This window comes from Fulvia fulva, chromosome 2 (assembly GCF_020509005.1).
Source record: "Fulvia fulva chromosome 2, complete sequence".
Classification (NCBI taxonomy): domain Eukaryota; kingdom Fungi; phylum Ascomycota; class Dothideomycetes; order Mycosphaerellales; family Mycosphaerellaceae; genus Fulvia; species Fulvia fulva.
Window position 1 is genome coordinate 3,663,028 of NC_063013.1, and position 23,865 is coordinate 3,686,892.

General features: G+C 54.0%; 7 protein-coding genes across 7 annotated transcripts; 5 read left to right on the plus strand and 2 right to left on the minus strand.

The window, feature by feature from the left end:
- Positions 1 to 219: 219 nt before the first annotated feature.
- On the plus strand, positions 220 to 1,251 carry CLAFUR5_03142 (uncharacterized protein; the record flags this gene model as incomplete). Its single annotated transcript, XM_047902290.1, has 1 exon — positions 220 to 1,251. One exon carries the CDS (start codon positions 220 to 222, stop codon positions 1,249 to 1,251), a length of 1,032 nt encoding a protein of 343 aa, XP_047758955.1.
- Positions 1,252 to 1,664: 413 nt separating this feature from the next.
- CLAFUR5_03143 (RNA-binding protein rsd1) lies at positions 1,665 to 3,593 on the plus strand (the record flags this gene model as incomplete). Its single annotated transcript, XM_047902291.1, has 3 exons — positions 1,665 to 2,455; positions 2,509 to 3,276; positions 3,332 to 3,593. 3 exons carry the CDS (start codon positions 1,665 to 1,667, stop codon positions 3,591 to 3,593), a joined length of 1,821 nt encoding a protein of 606 aa, XP_047758956.1.
- Positions 3,594 to 4,897: 1,304 nt separating this feature from the next.
- Positions 4,898 to 6,467, plus strand: CLAFUR5_03144 (uncharacterized protein; the record flags this gene model as incomplete). The annotated part of the gene is made up of 2 exons (XM_047902292.1): positions 4,898 to 5,333; positions 5,386 to 6,467. The coding sequence occupies 2 exons, from the start codon at positions 4,898 to 4,900 to the stop codon at positions 6,465 to 6,467; spliced, it is 1,518 nt and encodes a 505-aa protein (XP_047758961.1).
- A 703-nt stretch (positions 6,468 to 7,170) lies between these two features.
- Positions 7,171 to 8,745, plus strand: CLAFUR5_03145 (Cytochrome P450 monooxygenase yanH; the record flags this gene model as incomplete). The annotated part of the gene is made up of 2 exons (XM_047902293.1): positions 7,171 to 7,410; positions 7,480 to 8,745. The coding sequence occupies 2 exons, from the start codon at positions 7,171 to 7,173 to the stop codon at positions 8,743 to 8,745; spliced, it is 1,506 nt and encodes a 501-aa protein (XP_047758962.1).
- A 1,368-nt stretch (positions 8,746 to 10,113) lies between these two features.
- Positions 10,114 to 11,072, minus strand: CLAFUR5_03146 (uncharacterized protein; the record flags this gene model as incomplete). Its single annotated transcript, XM_047902294.1, has 2 exons — positions 10,114 to 10,778; positions 10,832 to 11,072. The coding sequence occupies 2 exons, from the start codon at positions 11,070 to 11,072 to the stop codon at positions 10,114 to 10,116; spliced, it is 906 nt and encodes a 301-aa protein (XP_047758959.1).
- A 346-nt stretch (positions 11,073 to 11,418) lies between these two features.
- Positions 11,419 to 12,399, minus strand: CLAFUR5_03147 (54S ribosomal protein L10, mitochondrial; the record flags this gene model as incomplete). Its single annotated transcript, XM_047902295.1, has 2 exons — positions 11,419 to 12,031; positions 12,086 to 12,399. 2 exons carry the CDS (start codon positions 12,397 to 12,399, stop codon positions 11,419 to 11,421), a joined length of 927 nt encoding a protein of 308 aa, XP_047758960.1.
- A 7,412-nt stretch (positions 12,400 to 19,811) lies between these two features.
- On the plus strand, positions 19,812 to 21,827 carry CLAFUR5_03148 (uncharacterized protein; the record flags this gene model as incomplete). The annotated part of the gene is made up of 2 exons (XM_047902296.1): positions 19,812 to 20,327; positions 20,385 to 21,827. The coding sequence occupies 2 exons, from the start codon at positions 19,812 to 19,814 to the stop codon at positions 21,825 to 21,827; spliced, it is 1,959 nt and encodes a 652-aa protein (XP_047758953.1).
- Positions 21,828 to 23,865: the final 2,038 nt, after the last annotated feature.

Sequence of the window (23,865 nt, forward strand, 5' to 3'; positions counted from 1 at the left end):
TGGTGATTGCTAGAGCATACCGGGTTCATGGGCAAAGTCATATGGCTGCCTTGCACTGAGGTTTAGTCGTGCTTCACATGCCATTCACTAGTAACGGCGGATCCCTCACCTCACTTCGCGTTCACACGCCACACTTACAAAAGCCCATACGCGCAACTTCAGACCATTGCAACTTCCAGCTCAAACAACAAAACACAACACACGAATCCCCTTGTGATCATGGCAACGCCAGAACACCCCTTGGACCACTACACCGACATCACTACTTCCGCCGACGATCTGATCTCACAAGGATGGCACGAATTGCAAGGCGCCACCCTCGTGCAGGTCAGCGGCACCTACACAGCAGATGAGATTGTCGAGGGGATCAATGCGCTAGGTGGGATGATAGTCGACAAGAAGAAAGTGCACTCGAGAATGAACCGCGCCTTGAACATCGTGTCGGGGGACAACGAGGTATCGCGCGCTGAGGTGCAAGCGGCGCTCGACAGGATGAGGATCGAGACTGGATGTCAGGAGAGGATGAACGGAATCAAGGGAACCTCGAAGAAGAAGCCAATCACTAGGGAGAGAAGCGTGGGCAGTGCGGCGGCATCGGAGGCTGGTCTATCATCAACAGTCAATGAGGCAGACAGCAACGGGACGAGTGCTGTGCGCGACACCGCGACTCGGAAAGCCACTGCAAAGGCGCGAGTTGATACTCCAATGTTGGGCATATCAGGTGGAAAGAGCAAGCGCCGGGAGTCGTCTGATACCGCAACTCCAAGATCGACCACAACGAAGGCGAGGCGCGGTAGCCAGGGCGAGCGAGTTGCGGGCGCATCGAAGGACACGGCAAAGACTCGGGTCGACACAGCACTGCAGGATCCGACAGCCATCAACGAGAATTGGCAGAAGACGACCGACACTACCTCTCGAAGATCATTCCCGATCGGGGCGCTACTATACAACATGGGCCAAGGTATGGCGGCGATGTCGAACGATGGTGCGAAGGCTTTCTCTGATTCACCGATGCTGGACCAGACTGTGCCACGCCCCAGGGCACGAGACGCAGTCTATGCAGTTTCCTTCCGCTCAACTGCACTTAGTCAGACCGAAGCTGCGGCAGATGATGCAGCTCTACGGCGGCGCGTTGGCGAGGGCTTGGGTCGTGAGCCGGAGAGCATCGAGTTGGAGGTGGGCTTGAGTGTTGAGGATGCGGCGAAACTTCTGATACGTCTGTATCGCGACGATAGCATCCTGAGACGGTAGCAGCCTCATGACATCGACGGTCGGCATTCACTATGACATTTATGTATTCTACATGTACTGAGCGGTTTGAGGGACTCGTCACGTGCATCAGCTGTCTCCGCACTTCCGCCTTGTAAAATTCTTCCTCCATCACTTCCCTCCCTCACTATCACCTCGCGCTCGTCGCAACACCGCTGCCAAACACACTGATAGCGCTCGGTGGCAAGTGAATTGACGTCTACGCAGCATCGCAAGTGAACAGATTTCGACCTTACTTCTCCCGTTCAGGTGTTTCTGCCGGCAAAACTCACACGATCACAGCCTCCTGCAGCTGGCCCTTCCGCCTGCATATTTCGACCAGCAGCGCGTTCCGGCGACACCATTTCACCAGAAACAACATCAACTGAATTAGCAAACACCGACGAATTGTCAAGATGGCCGCACCACTAGACATCGCCGACCTTCTCGAGCGCGAGGAAAAGAAGGCAAAAGACAGGCTCAGACAGGCACAACTCGGCACAGATGGCGGCGGCGATCAGGTCATGGCCGAGACAACACCAGAGCCTGAGCTCAAATCAAGCCGCGATCCGCGTCGACTGGACCGCCCTGCCGACCTCGACTCACCACGCACAAGCAAGCCCGACGACGAAACCCGGCGTGATTGGTCCTCGAAAGACAGGTATACGAACGAGCGGGAAGAGAACGACGAGCGCCGCGCCCGGCGATCCCGCGAGGATGAAGCGAACGGCGGCAGTGACAAGGAAAGTGCTAATGGAAGTGTGCGCAGCAAGCGTAGAAGTCGCTCACCAAGGCCAGATAGCCGTCGTGGACACCGGGACCGCCGAGATGACTACTACCGTCCTGGAGCGAGATCCTCAGTCGATCGCGATGATGACTTTCATTACCGCCCCAAAGGAGATCGTCGTCGTGACGACCGACCACGTAGCAGAGACCGCGGCTCTGGTCGGGATCGTGGTGGACGCGATGACCGTGATCGTCGTGGTGGTGGTGGACGTGGTGAGCGTGGTGATCGCGATTCCCGTCGTTCTCCACAAGGCGGCAAACCAACTGAGCCAACTGATGATGAGCGCGACAGGCGTACCGTTTTTGTGCAGCAACTTGCTGCTCGTCTCCGATCTCGTGAGCTTAAGGACTTCTTTGAGCAGGCTGGATCCGTGGTGGATGCACAAATCGTGAAAGATCGTGTCAGTGGACGCTCTAAAGGGTAAGCCTCAAAATCAGCTTCGTGTTGTTTTGCATGCGCTAATCCTCCCACAGTGTAGGATACGTTGAGTTCAAAGAAGAGGAGTCTGTACAAAAGGCTATTGCACTTACCGGGCAGAAGCTACTGGGCATTCCTATCATTGCACAGCTCACCGAAGCAGAAAAGAACCGCCAAGCGCGCACCACCGAGGGTACCGCTACCCAGTCGAACGGCATTCCCTTCCACCGCCTTTATGTTGGCAATATCCACTTCTCCATCACCGAGGACGACCTGAAGAACGTCTTTGAGCCATTTGGCGAACTCGAGTTCGTACAACTGCAAAAGGAAGAGGCTGGACGCTCGAAAGGATATGGCTTCGTTCAGTTCATCGACCCAACTCAGGCCAAGGAGGCTCTCGAGAAGATGAATGGCTTCGAGCTCGCTGGTCGTCCAATTCGTGTTGGGCTCGGTAACGATAAGTTCACCCCAGAGTCCACGCAGTCTCTCCTGCAGCGATTTGGAGGCGGGCAAGCCAACACTCAGGGGTCATCCTTCTCCGGGATGGGTGGCCGCGGTGCTCACGCTGGTGGTACAGGCAACTTCGACCGAACGACGGCTCGTGACGTCGACAAGACTGGCGGTGCTAGTGCACTCGACGATACTGACGTCGGTGGTGTCAACTTCAGCAACTACAGTCGTGATGCGCTCATGCGTAAGCTGGCGCGTACTGACGAACCAGAGCAGAAAATGGCTCCAAAGACTCAACAGGTTAAGAAGGCTGTTGTCGAACAGCCCACTGCTACCCGCTGTGTGCTCTTGAAGAACATGTACGACCAGAACACGTGAGTACCGCCTCGAACTTGCTGATATCGACGTCACTTACTAATCAATTTACAGAGAGACTGACCCGAACTGGCAAGACGAGCTCAAGGAAGACGTCAAGGGCGAATGTGACGAGAAGTATGGCAAGGTCGTTCACATCGGCCTTGCACTCGACAACAACGATGGCGAAATCTACATCAAATTTGACCGTGTCCAGGGCGGCGAGAACGCTATTCGAGGTCTCAACGGCCGGTGGTTCGGCGGACGCATGATCACCGCTCAGTACGTGGTCGATGCAGTCTACCACATGAACTTCCCAAAGGCCGCGCAGGTGTAGAAGGTAAGCACTGCCGGGCCACGACATAGTCATACATACGGACAGCGCGGCGGCAGCCAGGCTTGGAGAGGACGTGCGAGCAGCAGAGCATCGGACAGAGCGAGTACTTGGTCTTGAATGCAGAGCGGGCGATTGGGCGGATGGGGCGGAGCAGAGCACATGTATGGGGCAGTGTGCATTGCTTCTCAACAAAAGCGAGTGGTTCCTGCTCGGGGGCTTCACGCTCATCTCTTGGATGCGGGGCGAGAAGAGAGACGAGCAAGGTGAAAAGTATCGCATTGGTGGCACGGGACGAGCTCCTACAAAATCATTTGGAGCATACTGACTTGGATGCAGGGCTCCAATGCCTACACATCACACATCGCATGCATTGGGACTGGCAGCCAGTCTCGTACATTCTGTACATGGATTCATGGTGGTAAATGTCCTCTTACGTGAAGGTGTTGAATGCTCATATACATTAGTGTCTCCTCGTGCAATGCGACGCCTCTGCAACAGCTTCTTCGATCAGAAGCGCAGCGGGACGCGTCTGCTTGGTCCATGCTATGAATGGCTTACGCTCAGCCAAGTGGCGCTTGCCGGGGCTTGTAGAAGTTGAGGTTCCTTGCCCATCAAGGACCTTGACGTGAACAAGGTGACAGCAACGAGAAGCGAGAGCATGGCGGTATTCAGTGTGCCATGGATGCGATGCGTACATAGATATCATCTAGTGGATCCACCCGTTCATTGTTCACGGGCGACATTTCTTTCAGCCACGAAAGCACGCGAGGCCGACCCCTGCCAATGGGCAAGGATCGACGCTCCACAGCCACCTTCACACTATTTACTGCAGTACTGCATTGCTATTCTTAATTTCTTGCGAGGTGCAGCCTCGAGCCTTGTATAATATCATCGCAAACGCATTTGTTGCCTTGTCCAACACAATCTCTGTGCCTCGACTCTCCACCCTGCGCCGTGCCGCACTTCTCTCAGACACACCCACCTTCGCTTCGATTCCTGTAGTAGCACCGTCTGAGTGAGCGTGAGCGTGTGCCGACGTCACACTCGTTTCCGGGTCCATCTTTCTTGCCTGACGACCGGGGGGTACACGCAAGCAAACACACGAGGCTACCCACTACTTGCATGAGGTACAGCCACGACGATACAGCAAACCTCTTGTATACAGAACATCCGTCTACCCTGAACATACACTTTAGCCACGAATCCTCGAGTCCTCTGCGCACAGCGACAGCACGATACCAGCTCTGTGGCAATCGGAAAGCCTACCAGACAGCTTGACGCATAACACACCATCCTCTCGCAGCATGGCTGCCAACGACTACTACAACACCAACGCAAACTCATATCCGCATGCCAACCCCTACCACGACACTCCACTACCACCCTTGCCGCCGCAATCACCCTTCGACGACCGAGCATCACGACCTTCCTACCACCAGGCGCCGGCGCAGTCATATTCAGGCGCGAGTGGGCGCATACACGATGACGCGGATCCATTTGATGACGGTCATGCCATTCCCCTAAATGGCAGAAAGCCCAAGCACGACTCGACACACACCGTCTCTCCCATACTGCCTCACGAGCAAGACGATCCTTTTGTGAGAGATGCGGATCCGCGTAAGCAGAGGCGCAGACAAGACCCTGTCAAGCAGGGCTGCTTCAAGGGCAAGATCACATGGGTGTGCTTTGTCTTGACGTTTGTACAGCTGGTGGTCTTCGTCGCGGAGATCATCAGGAATGGTAAGAGCATATCATACAAGTAAGAAGTCGTTCAGGCTAAACATAGATGCAGGAGTGTTGACAGGATCCCCAATCGAGATCAAGCCATCGTTCAATCCTATGATTGGACCTTCGCCGTATGTGCTGATCAACATGGGAGCGAGGTACCAGCCTTGCATGCACAACATGGCCAACGTACAGAACAGCAGCCTAGCCATCTCGTGGCCGTGCCCCAATGCGACTGCGACGACCGGGGATAGTGTCTCCTGTCAGCTCTCTGATCTTTGCGGCTTTAGCGCAGATCGGAATCCCGTCGTCAATGGCAGTCTCGACCAGAAGCCCGAGCCTGACCAATGGTGGCGCTTCATTGTGCCCATCTTCTTGCACGCGGGGATCATCCACATTGGTTTCAACCTGCTACTACAGATGACACTGGGTCGCGATGTGGAGCTACAAATCGGCAGCATACGATTTGCCGTTCTCTACTTTGCATCGGGCATATTCGGATTTGTCCTGGGAGGTAACTTTGCAGCCACTGGAATCGCTTCGACTGGGTGTTCTGGCAGTTTGTTCGGCATACTGGCCCTCACTCTTCTGGATCTACTATACCACTGGCGAGAACGGAAGAGTCCAATCAAAGATCTCATGTTCATCCTTGTGGATGTCATCATCGCATTCGTGCTTGGCTTGCTTCCTGGACTGGACAACTTCTCCCATATCGGTGGGTTCTTGATGGGACTGGTGCTTGGCATTTGTCTCCTGCGATCACCACACGCGGTGGCACGGCGAACTTCGCACGTCCCGCCTGACTACACTTACATCCCTCGAAACGAAGAGACGCGAAGTGAAGGCGTACGAAGCTTCATCGAGAATCCGCTCGGCTTCTTCAAGGACCGCCGCGGTGTATGGTGGGCGTGGTGGCTTGTGAGGGCTGCTGCGCTGATTGCAGTTCTCATCGCGTTCATCCTCTTGCTGAAGAACTTTTACGTTTGGAAGAATGGTTGCTCCTGGTGCAAGTACTTGTCGTGCCTGCCGATTAAGGTCAGCGGTACGGATTGGTGTAACGTTGGTAATCTCAATTTCACGCCAACCGGTAACAATGGCACCACGAAACGAAGTCTGATGGATGTTTTTGAGCGGGCACGCTTGATATAATGATATGGTACATACATGATTTGGATTGGCAAAATTAGTGCATGGCGAAGGGACACTGCATAACCTGGATTCGGAGCATGGATGGCATGAGAATTAGCGAGGCGAATGGGATCTGGATTCACCACGACACGGCCTGATGGGCGTTGCAGTCATGTTTTCATGCATGCAGGTTTGTTCATAACAACGACGAAGGGCTACCCTACAGGGGATGGAAAGCGTGATAAAGTATCGAGTTGTCGTTCGCCAGGTGTTCCTCGGACGTGTATCCAGAACTTTTTGCTGACCCACTCCACAATTGCGATTGTCGCAAATGCAAGTTCACTGATCATCACCAGGTAGCTTATCATCCATGGTGAAGGTCATCCCACAGCTTCAACCTGGATTGAGTCAGGACCGGCTGCCATCGCCAGCATGGACCAGGGCGGCACTGGGATACATATCGGAACGAGTGGAAGCGAGGTCGATGTGGTGAAAGAGCTCTTTCTTCAAATCCAATGATTTCCCTGCAACCCAGAGACAGCAGCAATGCTCCAGCTAGCTGACCTGAATCACCACTTCTATCGCAAGGTCTCCCACCAATGCACGCGAGATACGCTACTGCATATTGCCCCTCGCCCCGACCCATACAAGCCGGAACAATATATAAGCACGCATTGGCACGATATCGAACGTCTTGAACACGTCGGATCTCGAGAAGGCCCAAATGGCGGGCACGACCGTGACTCTCGTCGGCGGCCTGCTCCTCGCCTTCCTCGCTCAGAAAGTTTGGACCATCTTTTACAACTTCTTCCTTCATCCTTTAGCCAAGTTTCCCGGACCTCCAGATGTTGCCACAGGATGGTACATGTGCTGGCAGGAAGTGTTCAAGGGGCGGAATAGGAGTGACTTGTTGAGGGAGTTGCACGCGAAACACGGAGATGTTGTGAGGGTTGGCCCAAATGAGGTATGCACTACATTTCGCAAGCACTCACTTCATCGTACGGCCTTCAGCACTAATACAATCTATCGACAGCTCCATTTCGCCCGCCCCACCGCCTACCACGAAATCTACAGCCCCTCCAACAAATGGGACAAAGAAGAAACCGTCTACCACTCCTTCGGCGAAGACCGCAGCTCCTTCGGCTTCCTAACCTACCGCGAAGCAAAACAACGCAAAGACGTCCTGGCCCCCCTCTTCTCCAAATGCGCAGCCCTCGACCTCCAAGGCCTCGTGAAGAAGAATATCGACCGCCTCTGCTCAGCCTTCACGGCCGAGAACGCCAAAGGCAAGAGCTCCGATCTTCATTTCGGCTTGAAATGTTTCACGATGGATACGATTATGCAGTACTGCTTCGCGAAAGATACCCACGCCACCGAAGTGCCCGATTTCAAGGATCCCATGGTCGTGGCGATGGATGCTAGTTTGGAGGGGTTTGTGGTGTTTAGGCATTTTGAGCTTGTGAGGAAGATGGTGTTTGCCATGCCCGGGTGGTTGGCGAAATTGACGAATCCCGTGCAAGGTGGGCGCGTGGATTTGATGGCCATGATGTGGACGCAGGTGCAGGAGGTGGTGAGGACTCCTGACACGCTGCAGAAGACGAGTCATGAGATTGTGTATCATCGCCTACTGGATCCGGAGGCTAATAAGGTCACTGGTGTGCCTGAGCCGGGGAGTCTGTTCGAAGAGGCGTTGGCGTTGTTCTTCGGGGCGGTGGACTCGAGTGCTAATACCTTCGTGCTGGGGACGTATCGGATATTGCAGAATGAGGAGATTCTGAGGAAGTTGAAAGAGGAGCTTCGCGCTGCCTGGCCAGACCCGAAAGTCATCCCCGATGCAGAGGATCTAGAGAAACTGCCATACCTTACCGCCGTCATCAAAGAAAGCCTCCGCATCGCCCCGAGCGTCGCAGCGCCGCTACCACGCATCGTTCCACCTACCGGCGCAACCATCAGCGGCAAGCATATTCCAGGCGGCACCATTGTCGGGCAGAGCATCGGTTTCGTTCACAACTCGGCGGAAGTCTTTCCAACCCCCACGCATTTTGACCCAGACCGCTGGCTCCAACCAAACTCAGCCTTACTCGAGAAATGGCTCGTCGCCTTCTCCAAAGGTCCCCGAGCATGTCTGGGTCAGAATCTAGCGATGAGCGAGCTGTACTTTGCTTTCGCGACGCTTTTCCGACGTTTCGATGTGAAGCTCGATGGTACGAGGGAGGAAGATTTGAAGTGGAGGGATTGCTTTTTGCCGCATTTTGGGGGCAAACATTTGAGAGCCTTTTGCACGCCGGTCGTGAGCTGAACGCGTGTATAGCGTGGAAGAGTGGTTGAATGACTCCATGTTGACGTCGATGAAAGTGGACTACATGTACGTCTAACTACAATTCGCCCTCCATTCTGTCAACCCTGTAGAATCGCGCATGGCATTGGGATAGCAGCCGTTGTCTCTCACTTTGCAAGGATGGTCCTGGTGGAGGTTGATGGTTAGCATATGGTGTCCGAGATGTGTCAAACACGTACCTGAGAACACCATTGGTCTTCGTAGCCCTGGAGCCTTTCCCCGTCGTTGGGTTCACAATATCCGTCTCCGCCCTTGGCGTCAGGTATGCAATTCTGGTGACGGTCAGCATTTCACTGTGATTGACATGAAGGTTTGGGCCATTCGTACCCAGCCATATGCCAAATGGGTGAATTAGGCCAGAGTGGCTCCAAGCACGCTGATGAGTTTCATGGTTGTGGAGAGGATCTTTCACGTACCCAGCGTGGTGACAGGAGAGGCATTGCAGTATGCTTTTATGTTGTATCTCCTAGGCTGCCCAGACTAGATGAGACATAGACTGTCTACCAGTGCGGCTGAATGTCGCTTTGGTTCTAGGAAGTGGTGCTCTCAGGGTGATGCTCGTTTGGACGGCGAGGCTCGTACGGACAGTGAAGTCGTCGGATGTCGTATGGTGCGCAAATAACATCAAACCATCGTGCAAGCTGATGGCTTTGGTGATGCATTTGTGCCGAGGACGACACGGGTATGAGAGTTGATGATGGTGAGGCTACGGTACCTCTTCGATACATCCAAGACAATGCATAACCGTACGCGGCAGGTACACAACACCACAGCAGCTGATCAGAGCCCGGTGCTGCCCAGCAAGTCCTTGGTACGTCTTTCACAAGTCGCCCGCGTCACGGTCAAGCGCGATGGATCTGGTCTGACGCCTGGTAGGCAGTCCTCATTATCGACATTCCATGGATCGTCCTGCCGTCAATGCATACTAGCAATCGGTTCAAGAGCTACAATGGAGACGGATTACGCTTGAACCATTAGGACTGTGGCTATGCCCACGGGATCTACCTGAGAGCACCACTGATTGCCATAGCCTTGCCGTCCTTGCTCCAGGGGCTATGAACAAAAGAGATGGCCCCTTAACCAGATTCAGACCATCTTCAAGCTGCTCACTTCGCTTGTAGTCTTATGCAAGACTAGTGCGCTGGCAGTCTGATGTTGCGCCACCCAAACGAGCACGTGATGGCGGTATGACCTGGGGCACGAAGTCGGCTTGATCGGCCTGACAGTCACTGGTGCCTCTGAGCGGTAAAAAAACGTCCTCCGGCAGGACATCTTAGCTCTAGATTGACAACAATCATCGTACGGAAAGCTATCGCGGGCGCGGTCTGCTCAAGGCAGTGTGGCTCCGTCTGCAGCAGGCAAGAAGAGCCACATGCCCACTCCAGTCAAGATCTTAATGCCGCAAGAGATCCAAAGGACACCTTTGAGTCCAGCAGAGCTCCGCATAAGCCACCCACTACTGATTGCGCCTATCAAGAGCAGGACTGCAGCGGCCACTCTTCGATTCCCTCGGACGTTGTTCAGAGCCAGTAGCTTGAAGTCGCCCATGATATCGCAGTATGTCGATGTCAAAACATTCACGGGCAGCTCGTTGAACCCAAGCAGTTTCGATGTAGCGATCTGCATACCAGACTGAAATGCTAGAGGCGGCAGGAGAGAGACTATGCGGACGTCTTCCAGGACCCACTCCGGTTCCCGGACATTGCGCCCAGTCGAGCCTGGATTTTGAGGAATGAGGCCATGCGGAGTGGCAAGCGCTGCTGCTACGAGAATGCAGATGCCCTGTAGGAGGAAGAGAGAGCCGGCCCAGAGGCGATTCGTGGTCGGTCCTTTCGGTGCGATCAAATTCGATACACGAAATGTCAGGAAGGCTCCCAGGAGGAAAGAGGCGATGGACACCAGTGTTGTGAGCCAAGCATGAGGATTAGCTGGAAGACCCGCTGTTGACAGACCCAGCATCACAGTATTACCGGTCTGCATACCAACGAAAACACCTGGGGAAGTGAAGGGTTAGTAGAGCCTTCGGATGTAGTGCTGAATCACCCACCCCAATTCGAGAATGCTGCTGCGTCTACGAGTCCAGTCACGAAACAACATGCCAGTAGCGGCAGGTCGCCATGATCTTTCACCACTGGCCCAAGAAGTCTTGCTGTTGAGAACGATCCCGCTCGTTTCCTGAATGTGTTGGGCTTCTCAAGCGTATCATCCTCCAGTGTTGTGTTCTCGTGTGCGTTGTTGTCAATGGCATGCGGTCCGGGAACGGAGTGAGGTGCGGGCGAGGAAGCCATCGCGATCCTTGTCGAAGCTCAAAAGGCTAACCGAGAATTCCAAACTATGTTCATGTGAATATGTACATAGCTACATGTGCTTGTTCGATGAGTCGATCTGGTCGTCGCTTTGATGCGTTTTCTGCGATGGCGAAATTTTTGGCGGAATGTCGATGGTGTTTGTTGGGAACGCACCCGCACTAGCCGGCCCCGTCCTTATCGACAGAAAAGCACTGCCACTCGTGGTGATAGGCCACCGTACGCCGTGCCATGTTGCGACTTTTAAGCATTTCCGAGACAGGCCCCAGATGTAACACGACATCGTTCGTGAAGATGATTCTCGTCACTATACAAAGCGCAAAGCTTTCTACCACAGCCTGTTCTCCGATTTCTGTGCTGACGTCTTCTGCTTCCCGCCCGATGCCTTCTTGCCGCTCGACTTACTCATACCGGGGGTCTTGAAGTACAAACTTGGCCCATGGCCCTCCTCTACCATGTGGCTCAGGTAACCTCTGTGTGCAGAGTCGCGGTAATACTCCAGGGCTTTTCTGCTAGTAGGATCTGGTAACCTGTACCGATACTGTAATCGTTCTTGCTCCATCGCTTCTGCTGCCTCCTCAGCACCTTCAGATGACCCTGCGGACTTTGTTATGTGTGACTGAAGACTGTGTACTGGGTCCATCTCTCCCCTCAGTATCTTCTGAATGGCGAAGTTGGTGTAGTATCGCGTGGTGACCGTGCCGCCAAGCTGTTCGACCGCATTGATAGCCTCAGCCGATGCGCGGGAGACTACGATGTTGATGGGCGTCGTAAGCTCCTCTTTCCCACGCGCCAGCAGCTTGATGCCATCCTTGATACCATGTGTACACCGTGAAGCGTTCAATTCCTTCAGTGTGATGGGCTGTGTTGGGTCCAAGCGGCCCTTGTCGATCCAGTATTGTATTCGATTCAGATTGACCTTGGTCATATCCACGGAGAAGCTTGCACATGTCAGCATCATAGCGAAAGAGAGCGCACATGTGCTGTATGCTCACTGGTTCTCAAAACCTCTCTTTCCGGACACCACCCAGTCTGGTGTCTGACCACCATTGAATCCCGCTGGCACTTTGCCATGCTGCTTTTGACCTTTGTGGCCACGACCAGATGTTTTTCCCTTGCCGCTTGCGGGTCCTCGACCGCGCTTGATCTTCTTGTTGTAAGCGCCCTTATTATCCGACAAGGAGGACAAGATTGATGCGGAGCGCTGTTGGCTCAGGAAGGGGTATAGGAACGGCGCGATGGGTTGGTATGTTTGCGCAGTCGGTATAGTGACGACGGCGCGTCGGAGGAGCTGTAGTCGTGGAGGCATCGTGGATGCAATGCGTTGCAATGCTTCATGCTCGCTTCGAGATGGATGGTCTGGCTGGTGCACGTGATACCGTCAAGAGCGCACGTGCACGAAATCTCCGCGGGAGTGTGACATTGATCAACTTCGAGGTTCTTCCACCGACATTTACGATCATTACAGCATATCTAGCTCTCTGGACACATAGAATGGCACTGCTGAAATGTAGTGGCTAGTACTGGGACCATACCATTGCTACGATATCCACGACGCTCCTGCAGCGCATAGAGGCATCTCCTGGTGCGCAAGGATGCATCGCACTGGTCTTCACCCTGCGGCGAAATACTGTCGAAAGACGAAACGAGTGGCCCTGAGCCCAGGAGCTAACAAGGTGTCCAGGGTTGCCACGCAGTGTACATGTTCACTGAGAGCTGAGCTACCATCCTGAATAGCCCCTGACGATGAAATGCATCCAGACTTACCGTTCTGATCCTCGTTTAGAGTTGCACAAGGAGTCGTGGCAAGTACAATAGGCACAAACCTGCCGCGAGAATATCGTTTGTGTAGGCGAATGTGATCTCTTACCCTTCGAACTCACCTTCTTCATGTTCGACAGTGCAGAGCGTGCCTCCCTCACGATGCATGGAAATCGCCTTTTCCAGGCCATGGGGGCTATGGGAGCACTATCGGCCGAGGGCTCAGGTGACGTTGGATTTCTCGCACAAGCTGGGAGAGTCTGGCTCATGGAGCACACAACGGAGTGGTATGCTGCTCCATGACTCGAAGACCGGATGGGCATGCTGTGGTTCTCGCGAGTGTACGCTGTGCTGAGCAACGCGCTTCCTTCTCCGCCAATTTGCACCGGTGAGGTCGCATCGTCAGAGCATCGTAAATCCATCGACGATAACCAAAGCCGACTGTCCACAAGTGCGAACTCGCTGTGGCTTTGAGGAAGCAATCTTCTGCCGCTGGCAATAGGGGAAGGTGCTTCTCTGAGCTGTAATAATCTCAATTTGCAGGTGGCCAGCCCATAAAGACTGTATGGGTAGCGTCGCGTGATCTTCCAGATTAACAAGGAATGTCTACCTGAGGCTGGAGATGTCGGTGCGAAGTGCATCCGCAACGTTCCAAGGAAGATAATTTTGATAGCGAAGCTTCCGGTCGCATATTAGTGCAAAGGCCTCAACGTTCTATGCTAGGTTCGCCCCGGACTTCAACAATGTCAATAACGAGTGCTGAAATTTGTCATTAAGTTCCCTGCGAGACCAAACGAAGGGACAATTGTGGACGTAGCCAAGGGAAGCGTTGCCTCAATGATAATGTGGAGTCCATTCTTCTCACCCTAACATGACAAGTCATCCGCAAGCTCTTCATGGATGAACTCGAATGGCGGCCAAGTATATTGCCTGGGACTGGCCTGTGTCTGTACATTTCGAACCTATAGTCCCCCATCCGGTCGTTTAAATCAAGGGTGAGCAACAGGAAATTGCATATTCGACCTTCATCTCCTGGGCCAGAAGTCCGCGAAGGTATCGTCTGCTGTTTACAACTTCGCAACAGAGCTATTTCGATCGAGCCGCTGGGTACAGCGAAGCCAGTTCATGGTTTGGTGTTCGAATCGGAGAAGAAGTCATGCCCACATCAAGGCCACCTTATCCTTGTAGGCGTGGCAAGGCGGCAAGGAGCAAGCCTTGCGCTCATATCACTCCCTTCAACAGCCGGTGGTAATACTGTTGCGGGCAATGGGAGTGCTGAGGGGGATGGCAAGGTGGCAGGCAGCATTCATTCGATCGTGACCGGTCGCGGCTCACAGTACGTAGCATCAATAAGTCTGCGGTTCCTGCATCACTGATGAGCTTTTCCTCGGTCTCCGTGGCCACCAGGAATGTCACCAGCAGCTAGCTCCATCGTGGGAACAGATCGTGGATCCTTGAAGTCAGTGTTGTGCCGCTGTTGGTCCCGCCATAAGGGAGCTCGCCAGAGCAGAGTAAGCACCAGCGCCGAAGCGCAGCTGATGCGATCGAAACAGGTCCAGGTGGCAGCTCGCGAGATTGAGTTTCGCGAAGACAAGCAACGCAAACTTTGTTGGACTGCAGGCTCACGAGTTCATGCTGCTGAGATTGGATATGTACCAAGTCATACACGAGGGTGTGGTGGAGTAGCGGAGTTGTGAAGGAAGGAAGGCCACGGAAGGCGACATGGCCGCAATATGCTTCCAGATCCGTCGAGCTTGGGTGCCACGCTCGTCTTGCATCCCTGATCGACCGAGGACTATCCAGCATGAAAAGTCACTGGCAAAGTTTGCCGCCGTCCGCTGAAAGTCACTGGATGAAACCATAACGAGTGATGGCTCAGGGAGGATTCGCGATCAGCGTGAGTACTGTACTGGTGGGAGCTTGCATCTGCCGCAGTGGCGAGGTGCTGGGTGTGCTTAGCAAGTTCCTGGAATGGTGCTGGGAGCCTTGCAATATGTTGTTCCACGTATGCGTTGCGTGGCTGGGAGTAATATGGGTAGATGGGCTTTGAGACGATAATGTTGGCGGTGATCAACACATGTGATATCCGCGAGTGATGCAATATGTAATCACCGGCACAAAATACTGTGGTACTTTGGTGCTGATGAGGTGCGGCCGGTGAACAAGCTAGATGACACTGCAGTCGTCGTTGCACCTTCCTCTGGAGTCTGGATAGGTTCGGGGAGCCCAAAAGTGAGCGAGATGAGTGGCAGACAGCATCGGCTGTCCTTTAGTCGCCTGCACCTTAATCCATCTGCAGGTGACGGACAAAGGCTGTCGGCCACAGCAACACGGGGGATCATGAATAGACTTGTGGCTGGCGTCCAAGTGTGGCATTTGCAGTTGACCGCTCATTCGATGCTATCGAGGGGAGGCAGACGCCAGGCCACGAATCTGCTGTTTTAGGTTGCGAGGAGATGACTTGTTGTGAGATCGTGTGTGGTCGTGGTCACTACCTTGGAGTGTCGCTACGCAGCCGTGAGACATGTCCGGCAGGAAGGTTTCCACGTTTCCACTTTCGAGAAGATGGTGGTGCTTCGCGGTCTATCGGCCAGGAATCGCAAGTCTATCGTGGTCCGCGTAAGGATGACGGACCACGAAGCGAAACGCCCGAAGACGACACAGCTAGCCACAGTCTGGCAGGCCTTCTGGCCCGTCGGGACGAGGGATGACATGCGAAACCTTTGTTGTTGGAGGATGCTGCAGATGCGAGTGGGAAAGCCCTGGTCCCGCCTGTCACACGCTCGTCCCATAGATGCTAGCAGCAAAACGGTGTGCTAAGACTGCGCCACGGCATGACTGCGTGCGCGTGGGAAACGACGAATTAGCGGCATCATCTATTGCCTCCGGTCTTCATCTGACGATGCAACGCTCATCTCGGTCTCACAGCCAGGAGATCGCGGGCAACAACGACATGCAGCAAGACGAGATCGCATCTTCCCGGCTGAGTGCATGTTCGACAGCGAGGATTGGACGGCTAGCAGTGAACCTTGCTGTGTGGCACCAATCATTGGATTATGAAATGTGGTCTCGGAGTAATGTACTTTGGAACATGAGTGGTAGCAGCAACAACGGGCTCCGGAAACGACTATCGCTGACGAATACAATGCGTCGCCTTCTCCTCACCATCATGAGTCGCAGCTCCACTGGTGTGCTATGGCGGGCACCAGAAGACTCACACAGACCGCAAGCCCGTCGAAATGGCCAGCATCCTCGTCCATCGCGGCTCTACCTCTTGTCGAGCAGTTATGCATGCAGGCAGCGCTGCTGATGATGACACGATGGGGCAGCATGAGAGGAGCTGTGCGGCGGCACGAGGAGTAGACGAGCGGTCCGACAGCCAAGACTGGTCCAGCGGCGTTGTTTCGATACGTGCGGCCCAGCCGGTATGACCTCGACCACCACAGAAAAGTGACCTGCTGCTAGCCCGCTACGTGTATGCGGTTTAGCCTGTCTGGGCGCCCATCTTCAACCGTTCAACGCCTCCACTGCTCTCTATCGTGAACTTTCGTGCTGCCCACGTAAACGGCATGTCGATAAGAAATTTCAACATGCGAGCAACGATCGCCAATCTAGTCTACCACGGCGCAATCCAAAATCTCACCACGCAAGCCGTGCTATCCAGCTTGTTGCTTTCACCAGGCGGGCATCATGGTAGCGAGCCAACAGTAGCTGAACGGGGCAATATGACCGTGCCGTCGCTGGCATGATGACTTCTGGATTCGCTGGGCATTCTACGGCTAGCGAGTTGTGAGACTCCCCTATGCGTGCACTTTCCTTGGTCACTCATACAAACACTGGCTTTGGATGCGTGTCCAAGGCACGCCGCCGGTCGACGGTACTTCACATGCTGCTAATTCTTGTTGCAAGGCTCTGCACATGTCATACGCGGTGGGTTGGGGCCTCGTGTCACAGGGTGTACATGCTTCGCAATCACCCTGCCGACAATTTCACCAGCTTGCTGATCAGTTGTGCCGTGATGCGTCCACACCATAAAGTGTACGGAATGCAGGGTTTGCTTTTGCTCGCCCCATCATCAGCCGTGAGCCTGAGACATGCGCCACTGCAACTCTCACGCGTCGGGTATTGAGCGTTGTGATGAGCATTTCTAGGAGCTGGATCGATCGCATCCGTAACACAAGGATCGGTGTCGGGAACACAGGAGAGGCATCGAAGTGTGCTGTGTGCGGGATGTTCCCTCAAATCTAGACTTGGCCAGCTTTGATTGGTCTGGATCTGATAGGCTGCTATTGAACCTTTGGACTGCATAGACACCAAGTCGTGACCATTCAGCAGGAGGTGAAGGCGACATGCAGGTGCTAATCATGGCGGCTTGCGGTCAGACAGGTGTGGTCCCGCCTTGCTGCTCAGACACTCCGCGCAAGCTCGCCAATGATCACCGACACGACATTAATTGCGTGGGTTGGTTATTTGCTGGCGGTGGTACTAGATCCTGTGTCAGATGCGCAGCGTGCCGATGCAGGCGCAGGCAAATGAAGAGACGCTTCCAGGCTCGGCGTTCGTGGAATGAGACGCCTGCTGGTCAGGAAACATCGCTGTGGCTGCACCAGGACCATTCTTGTCGCTTCCGAAGCCTCGGAGCTACGAGCTGGGAAGTCACGACGACTAGTAAATAAATGATACGAGGCACATTCGCATCGACAGTCCATCGTGCCGGGTGGCGTGTCTTTGCACGCTTTTGCCCGTCCTTTCATAGTATGCTCCACCGGAAAATGTCGTTTGATGATGGGTGTGCACGCTAAGGCGAGTGATGATTGGCGGTCACGGTGGACTCCTGACGAGCACGTTGTTCGTGAGGAATACATAGACGCATTTGGGAGATAGCCGGGCCAAAGAGAGGGGCTCGCGCTCAGGTTTCGAACATTCTGCACGCACTTGACTCTGAAAGGCAGTCTAGCCGCTTCAAGATGGCAGCCCTAGGTGCATGAAGGATGGAAACTCCACTGCATGTCTGGGTGTTGGCCAATCATGTAGCTGGTCATGTTAGAAAGCCAGATATTCTTTGCTGCGGCGCGCCGGGAACATGATGATGTCGCCTCCTGACGCTCGTCTGCGATGATGCCGCCTGCTGCACGCTTCCACGATACTTTGCTCTGCTGTTGGCGAGCCGCAGCGCGTGCGGATCAAGCTTTACAGGAGACCGGCTGGTCTACCGCGGTGAGCATAGCAACGGAGTACGATGGTGAGCAGCGCGCCCAGCGCCCGCCACTGGTACTACTAAAGTGCGAGACAACGAGCAGAAGTTTCAGTGCCAGTCTGCCAGACTGCCAGTCACGACCCGCGGCGGCGGAGCACGACTAGCGGCAGCTGTGCAGAAGCTGGGACGATGCAGAGCGTGTTTGCAGTTTTGCGTGCTCGGCGTGCTGAGTGGCAGCAGTGGCCAGGTATGGGATATAATGGTGGGACGATGTGCAGATGTCGACGTGTGCGTCATGTGTGAGGGCTCGTTTAGGACCTGGCGCTGGTGTGGCATGAGTCCGCGATGGGCTCTGGTGTCGTCTCTTCAGACTCTTCCCTTGTGCCCTTGTAAGTTGTAGCTTTCTTACATCAGTGTATCGCCGCTGGGTGCAATCTGTTGGGATCAGCCTCTCAAGAACCGTGGCCGAAAGCCATCACTGATTCACTTTGCTTTACGGCGCGTCCACGGTCGCGGGCCCTGCGCTCGGAAGCTTGACCGCGCAGTGATGAGAATTGTGAAAGGGAGAACAGCCTTGCTGTGCACCCTCCCATCTTTGCTCCTGCTGCTTTGCTATTCGCGCGGGACCAGGTTGTGGGCACCGTTGACGGCGCATTTGGCCATGGATGGCTCTATATCCAGCACTACGACTGGAACGGCAGCTACTGGCCGGTCGTCGCGAGTGGAGCATGCTCTTCCCTTCCTCTCTCGCACTTTCACTTTCGTGAGCAGCAGCGCAGGCCTGTTGCCCGGCCTGGAGTCTTGGGAGTGGGAGCGGCGACCCGCACTGCCGCTGACACTGACTGGACAATATTGTTGGATGGAGCCCGCTGGAGCCAGGTGCCGGCGCCCAGCGGCATCCACGCACCACGCACCACGCACCAGTGACCAAAGGTTGCTTCGCCTGTGGCCTGGCCCTTCTGCACTCCACTCCCTGTCGCAAGACTGCCGCTGCCGCTGCTGGGCGGAGCATCGACTCAGCAGCTACCGTATTACCTTCGCGTCCGTGCTGGGCGAGCACTGACGTCCCGATCGTCCTTTACTTGGTCTCGCAGCTGGGCCTCGCAGCAGCGTGCCTTCTCCCCCAAACCGTACCCAAGCGTGTCACTTGCTTCGTGCGCCGACGCCATGATCGCATGGCTATTTGCTCCATACACTATGTACTAACCTAGACCTTGACCACTGACGCTAGCATCATGCACCGGCGCGCTCCTCTTCACTGCTGCCACAGCGATCCTGCCGCCTGCCTCATCAGCAGCAGTCAGTCGTCAGTCGCTCCGTGCGGTTGTTGGCGCTGGTGCGGTGGATGCACACTAACGACATCTCCTCGCAGCCTGTGGCATTCCCGTCGTACCTCTGAAGCGCACATGCCTCTGCATCTCGCTGCCGCCGCCCTTGCGTGAAGCAATCAACAACCAACGACGCCGTTGCCGCTTCCGTTGACGGCCTCCGGCACTCTTCCTGACTACTACTCCTCTAGGACGCGACCCATCCAGCAAGTTGCAACAGGACCTCCTTCTGGCTGTGCCTGTGCCAGTGCCACTCTGGGCCAACGCTGCGGACAGGCCTACCAACCTCACCTCACTGCCGGTTTCACATCCATCCCTCGCACCTCACATCTCTGGCCTCTGCCTTGCTCCTGCTTGAGCAGCACAACAACTGAGTGTCCACATGACTACCACGGCTCTGGCTCGTGTCCTCACACTTTGCAATACCGCTTCCTCATGACAAGCATCCAGCAGCAACCGCACCACATGTATGCCGACACAGCAATCCGGTTCAGAGACCCGTTCCTTGTCTCCAAAAAGGACATCACACCCTCGAAATCCAACTTCGCCAGCTACGAGCAGTCGAGGAACGGCTGGCCATCTCCACCTCGAAACCCGGGTGCTGCGAGGCCGCCAACACCACCACCTGAGATGACTGGCGTACACCCATCCGCGCGGCCGAGCTACTATCAGCAAGAGCATGGGCATCACTATGGTGACTACCCGCCTGCTCAGCAAGCGCATAGGGCTCCTGTAGCTTCGTACCCATCTCAAGATGTGGTCAAATCCGAAGTCAGCCGACCTGCTGGAGATCACACAAATGGCCGGGCTTCACCAGTGCGGCACCACGAAGCCAGCAATGATTACTCCGCTTCACGGAGAGCATCACACGCAAATGCCATTGCATTGAACTTTCAGATACCGCGATCCGTGAACGACAGCGGTGGCAGTCTGTCAGAGCTCGCAGCTCAGGTAAGGTCACAAGAGATTGGCTGCAAAGGGTTCTGAAGCTGATGTTGTAAACTACAGATCACATGCCTTTTCTGGTTCGAATCATCGGATATCCTTCAGCAGGTAGAAGACTCGACCTCACCTATACAACCCACAAAACCGCTTTCAACAGACGCCAAGCCAACGACAGGCTTCCGAAAATGGGTGACAACGATCCTCTCAACTACTATGGTTGCTCAAAATGTGGTTCTGCTGGCTCTTCTTTTCGTCTACAGATTGAAGAAGCTCAATCCGTCTGTCAAAGGCAAGCCTGGGAGTGAGTACAGATTGCTCACAGTCGCGCTGATGCTGGGCAATAAATTCCTGGACGATAACACTTATACCAACAAGACCTGGGCTGAGGTCTCTGGGATCAATGTTGAAGAGGTACACATCATGGAGGTGGAATTTCTCAGCAACATGAAGTACTGCTTGTTCACCTCAGAGCAGGACTGGGCAAGATGGCAGTCACTGCTTGGCAGGTTTGCGGCCTTCTTCGATCGAGCATCGAGACCACTACCACCAGCGCCTGTCCTGCCACCTGCATCATCACTTCACCTTCCACTGGCTTTGCCCTCTCCACCGGTCTCGAATCAAGCTTCGCCTCCATATCCTCAGGATATGCCACAAAACAGGCACCTTTACAGTACAGCGGCGGGCCAACTTGGACCGACACCTGCTCCATCTCCTCTGGGCAACCCTCACACAAGCAATGGCTCATTACCGCCTGGCAGCAGGAAGCGTAGCCATGAGAGTGACGTTGTAGAGCCGCCTGCGAAGCGCATGGCCAGTGGATTTGCCGACTACACTTCGCCCCAACGATACTCAACACTACCTCCGCAGCATAACCAAGCGCAGCCGGTCTCTCGATTGACTCTACCAAGCCTGGCAATACCGACTTCACAGCCAACCAGCAATGGATATTCGCACCCACCTCCGAGCCAAGGTCATCAGCTACCACCGTTGAACATACCAGCTCGCGCAATGACGATGGTCTTCCAAAATGCGTCTGCTCCTGGTCGAGCGCCAACCCTGCCAGCGCCAGCAGGAGCTGCCACACAGTCACAATCCCAGTCGCAATATGGCTCAAGGCATCACAGTCCATATGGCGGGTCTGGACCGACCTCACCAAACAGCTCGATGCCCCAAAGTGCGACTGTGCTTCACCCGACAACGCAAATTTCACCATCGTACTTTCTGCAGCAGAGGAACTCGCCCTACCGGCCGGTACAGAATTTTTCGACGTTACTGCACCCACCTCCCTCATCTGCGATTCAGGGTCGGCCATCCAATGTCGAGCTCAATCGGATGCAATATCAACCACTTGGCAAGCCTACACAACACAGTGGACGCCTTCCATACGTTGCACAAAATCTCTGGTTGGATGGCGCCCAGCCTCAAGAGATGACCCCGATCCACCAATGGCCCGGGTTCCAGCAAATACCATTCCGACAAGGCCCACAGCCTCAGCAACAGGCTTAGAGGCCTACGAGTAACGAATACACGAGCGCATATCCCCCTAGCCACGGCTCAATTGGCACCGATGCCGTAGCAGCGTATCATTGCCATTCATTGTACATGTTCTGCTGCATTTTGATGCATTTTCTTGCTTCGCGTTCGAGCGACTTGCATACTCTGGCGTTGACGAGAGCTTCCAACAGACGAAGCCGCCCAATGGGGCATCGAAGACTACTTTCAGGCATGCCGAGGACGGCAGTCATGCCTTAGAGCGGGATAAGGATCTTACAGCACACTGATGTGCTGATTCATACGAGTCTAGAAGCTGTGGGTGGCACCTGACGGTCACTCCTACCAGCCATTCTGATTGAGAGACATTCTACCGCAGGTAAATAGCCTAGTGGAATACAATGCGGCTACCAATATGAGTAGCGAGTCGAGAGACCGTCATCTGACAGCTTGGATCCACTTTCACCCTCACTCTCGTAAGTTCACACTAGCGAATGATGCACCGCCGCGCCGGATGGTGGACAACCGACCTTGACGTAAGCAGTTGCTGTGCCAGTTTACCTCTTCACGAGCCGCTTGCATCCTCTTGTTGGTGCACTTGCTTGTTATCTGCTGTGGCGAGAACATGGAGCCCGCACAGCTGTACTTCGGACACGTAATGCCTACGAGCGAGATGGAGAAGCGCTTAGGAAGCGACGGGCGAATTACGACGTACTCCACTACTGCCTGCTGAACGAACACTGCCGTCAACCAGCTCCAATATGGATCATGGATCTGGCTTAAAACGAGCTCACTGAGCGGGTGCGGAGACAACGAGTTCTGCACATGAAGACTTTCGTAATCATGTCGTCGGGAGCTCACTACAGGGTTTTGCCTTGCGAGAATGCGAGTTATGCGATAATCGATATTCGCGCGCATTATCGCTACGATGATGGGTCCTCGCACGCAATATCTCTCCGAGATGGACCCGTTACAGTGAGTGACCTATATAATAGCGTCTTCAATAGTAAGACAGACTATGTTCTTAGTATAACGTAAAGCACCAGTAAGCTAGGAACACTAGTGAGCTAGGAATTTTGTCTTGGCACGACCAACTCGTATTCTTCATTAATCGTTTTCACTACTATTAAATAGAGAACTAGTGAACTCAATACTCTCATTCGATTCAGAATTGTTCTCTTTGTCTTCCTAGTACGTTCGTACGTTATAGCTAGTCCGACCGTAGTTACTACACCGCCGTCTACTTAGCTAGCCCTCTTTCGTACCCTCTGACCTACGACTCTTCTTTAACTATTCTATAGCCTTTGACGACTCGACGACTACCTATGACGAGCCAACTCTATACTCTAAGACCCCGCCGTACTAGAGACGCTTTTGTTTATAAGATTAGCGCTTTATAAGAGTCTTAACTTGTCGTTTTAGCTTAGAGTTACGAGCTCTAAGAAGCGTATTCTCTTATAGTATTACTTTGCCGCCTTGTATAAGCTAAGAGAAGCTATTATAAGCTGTTTTAGAGCTACTTAGTATAGCGTCGTATATAAGCTTAGATTATAACGTAAACTCCTTCGAATTACTTAGAGTTTAAGACTACTATAATATCGCCTAAGGCGGGGGGGGGTAGTCCTAGCGGGGTTCGTAGGCGTATATTAAGGCGATTAAGTACTACTTACGCGTTAATAGGAACTAACCCTAAAGCCTTAAAGGCCTTCCTATAGTTTAACGCGGTAAATAGATAGATAGATAGATTTGTCATTCCCCTATTCTAGGACCCTATCCGGCCTATATAGGTATATATCTATTGTTATGTACAAAGGGAAACCCGAATAGGTGAAAACCCTTCCCGCCCCCGACTACTCCTTGTCTAGTTTAGCTTTCCCTCTAAACGTACGTAGTCTATGTCACTACCCCGTTAGCCCCCGCTCCTAGCCGGTCTCGTCGCGCTACGTCGTGTCCTCTCTTCCTATACTACTCCTACTAGGCGGTACTGTTCTAGCTAGCCCTTCTCTAGTATCTAGTTCGTAATACGCCGTAGGTCCTTAGCGTTGTTAAGAAG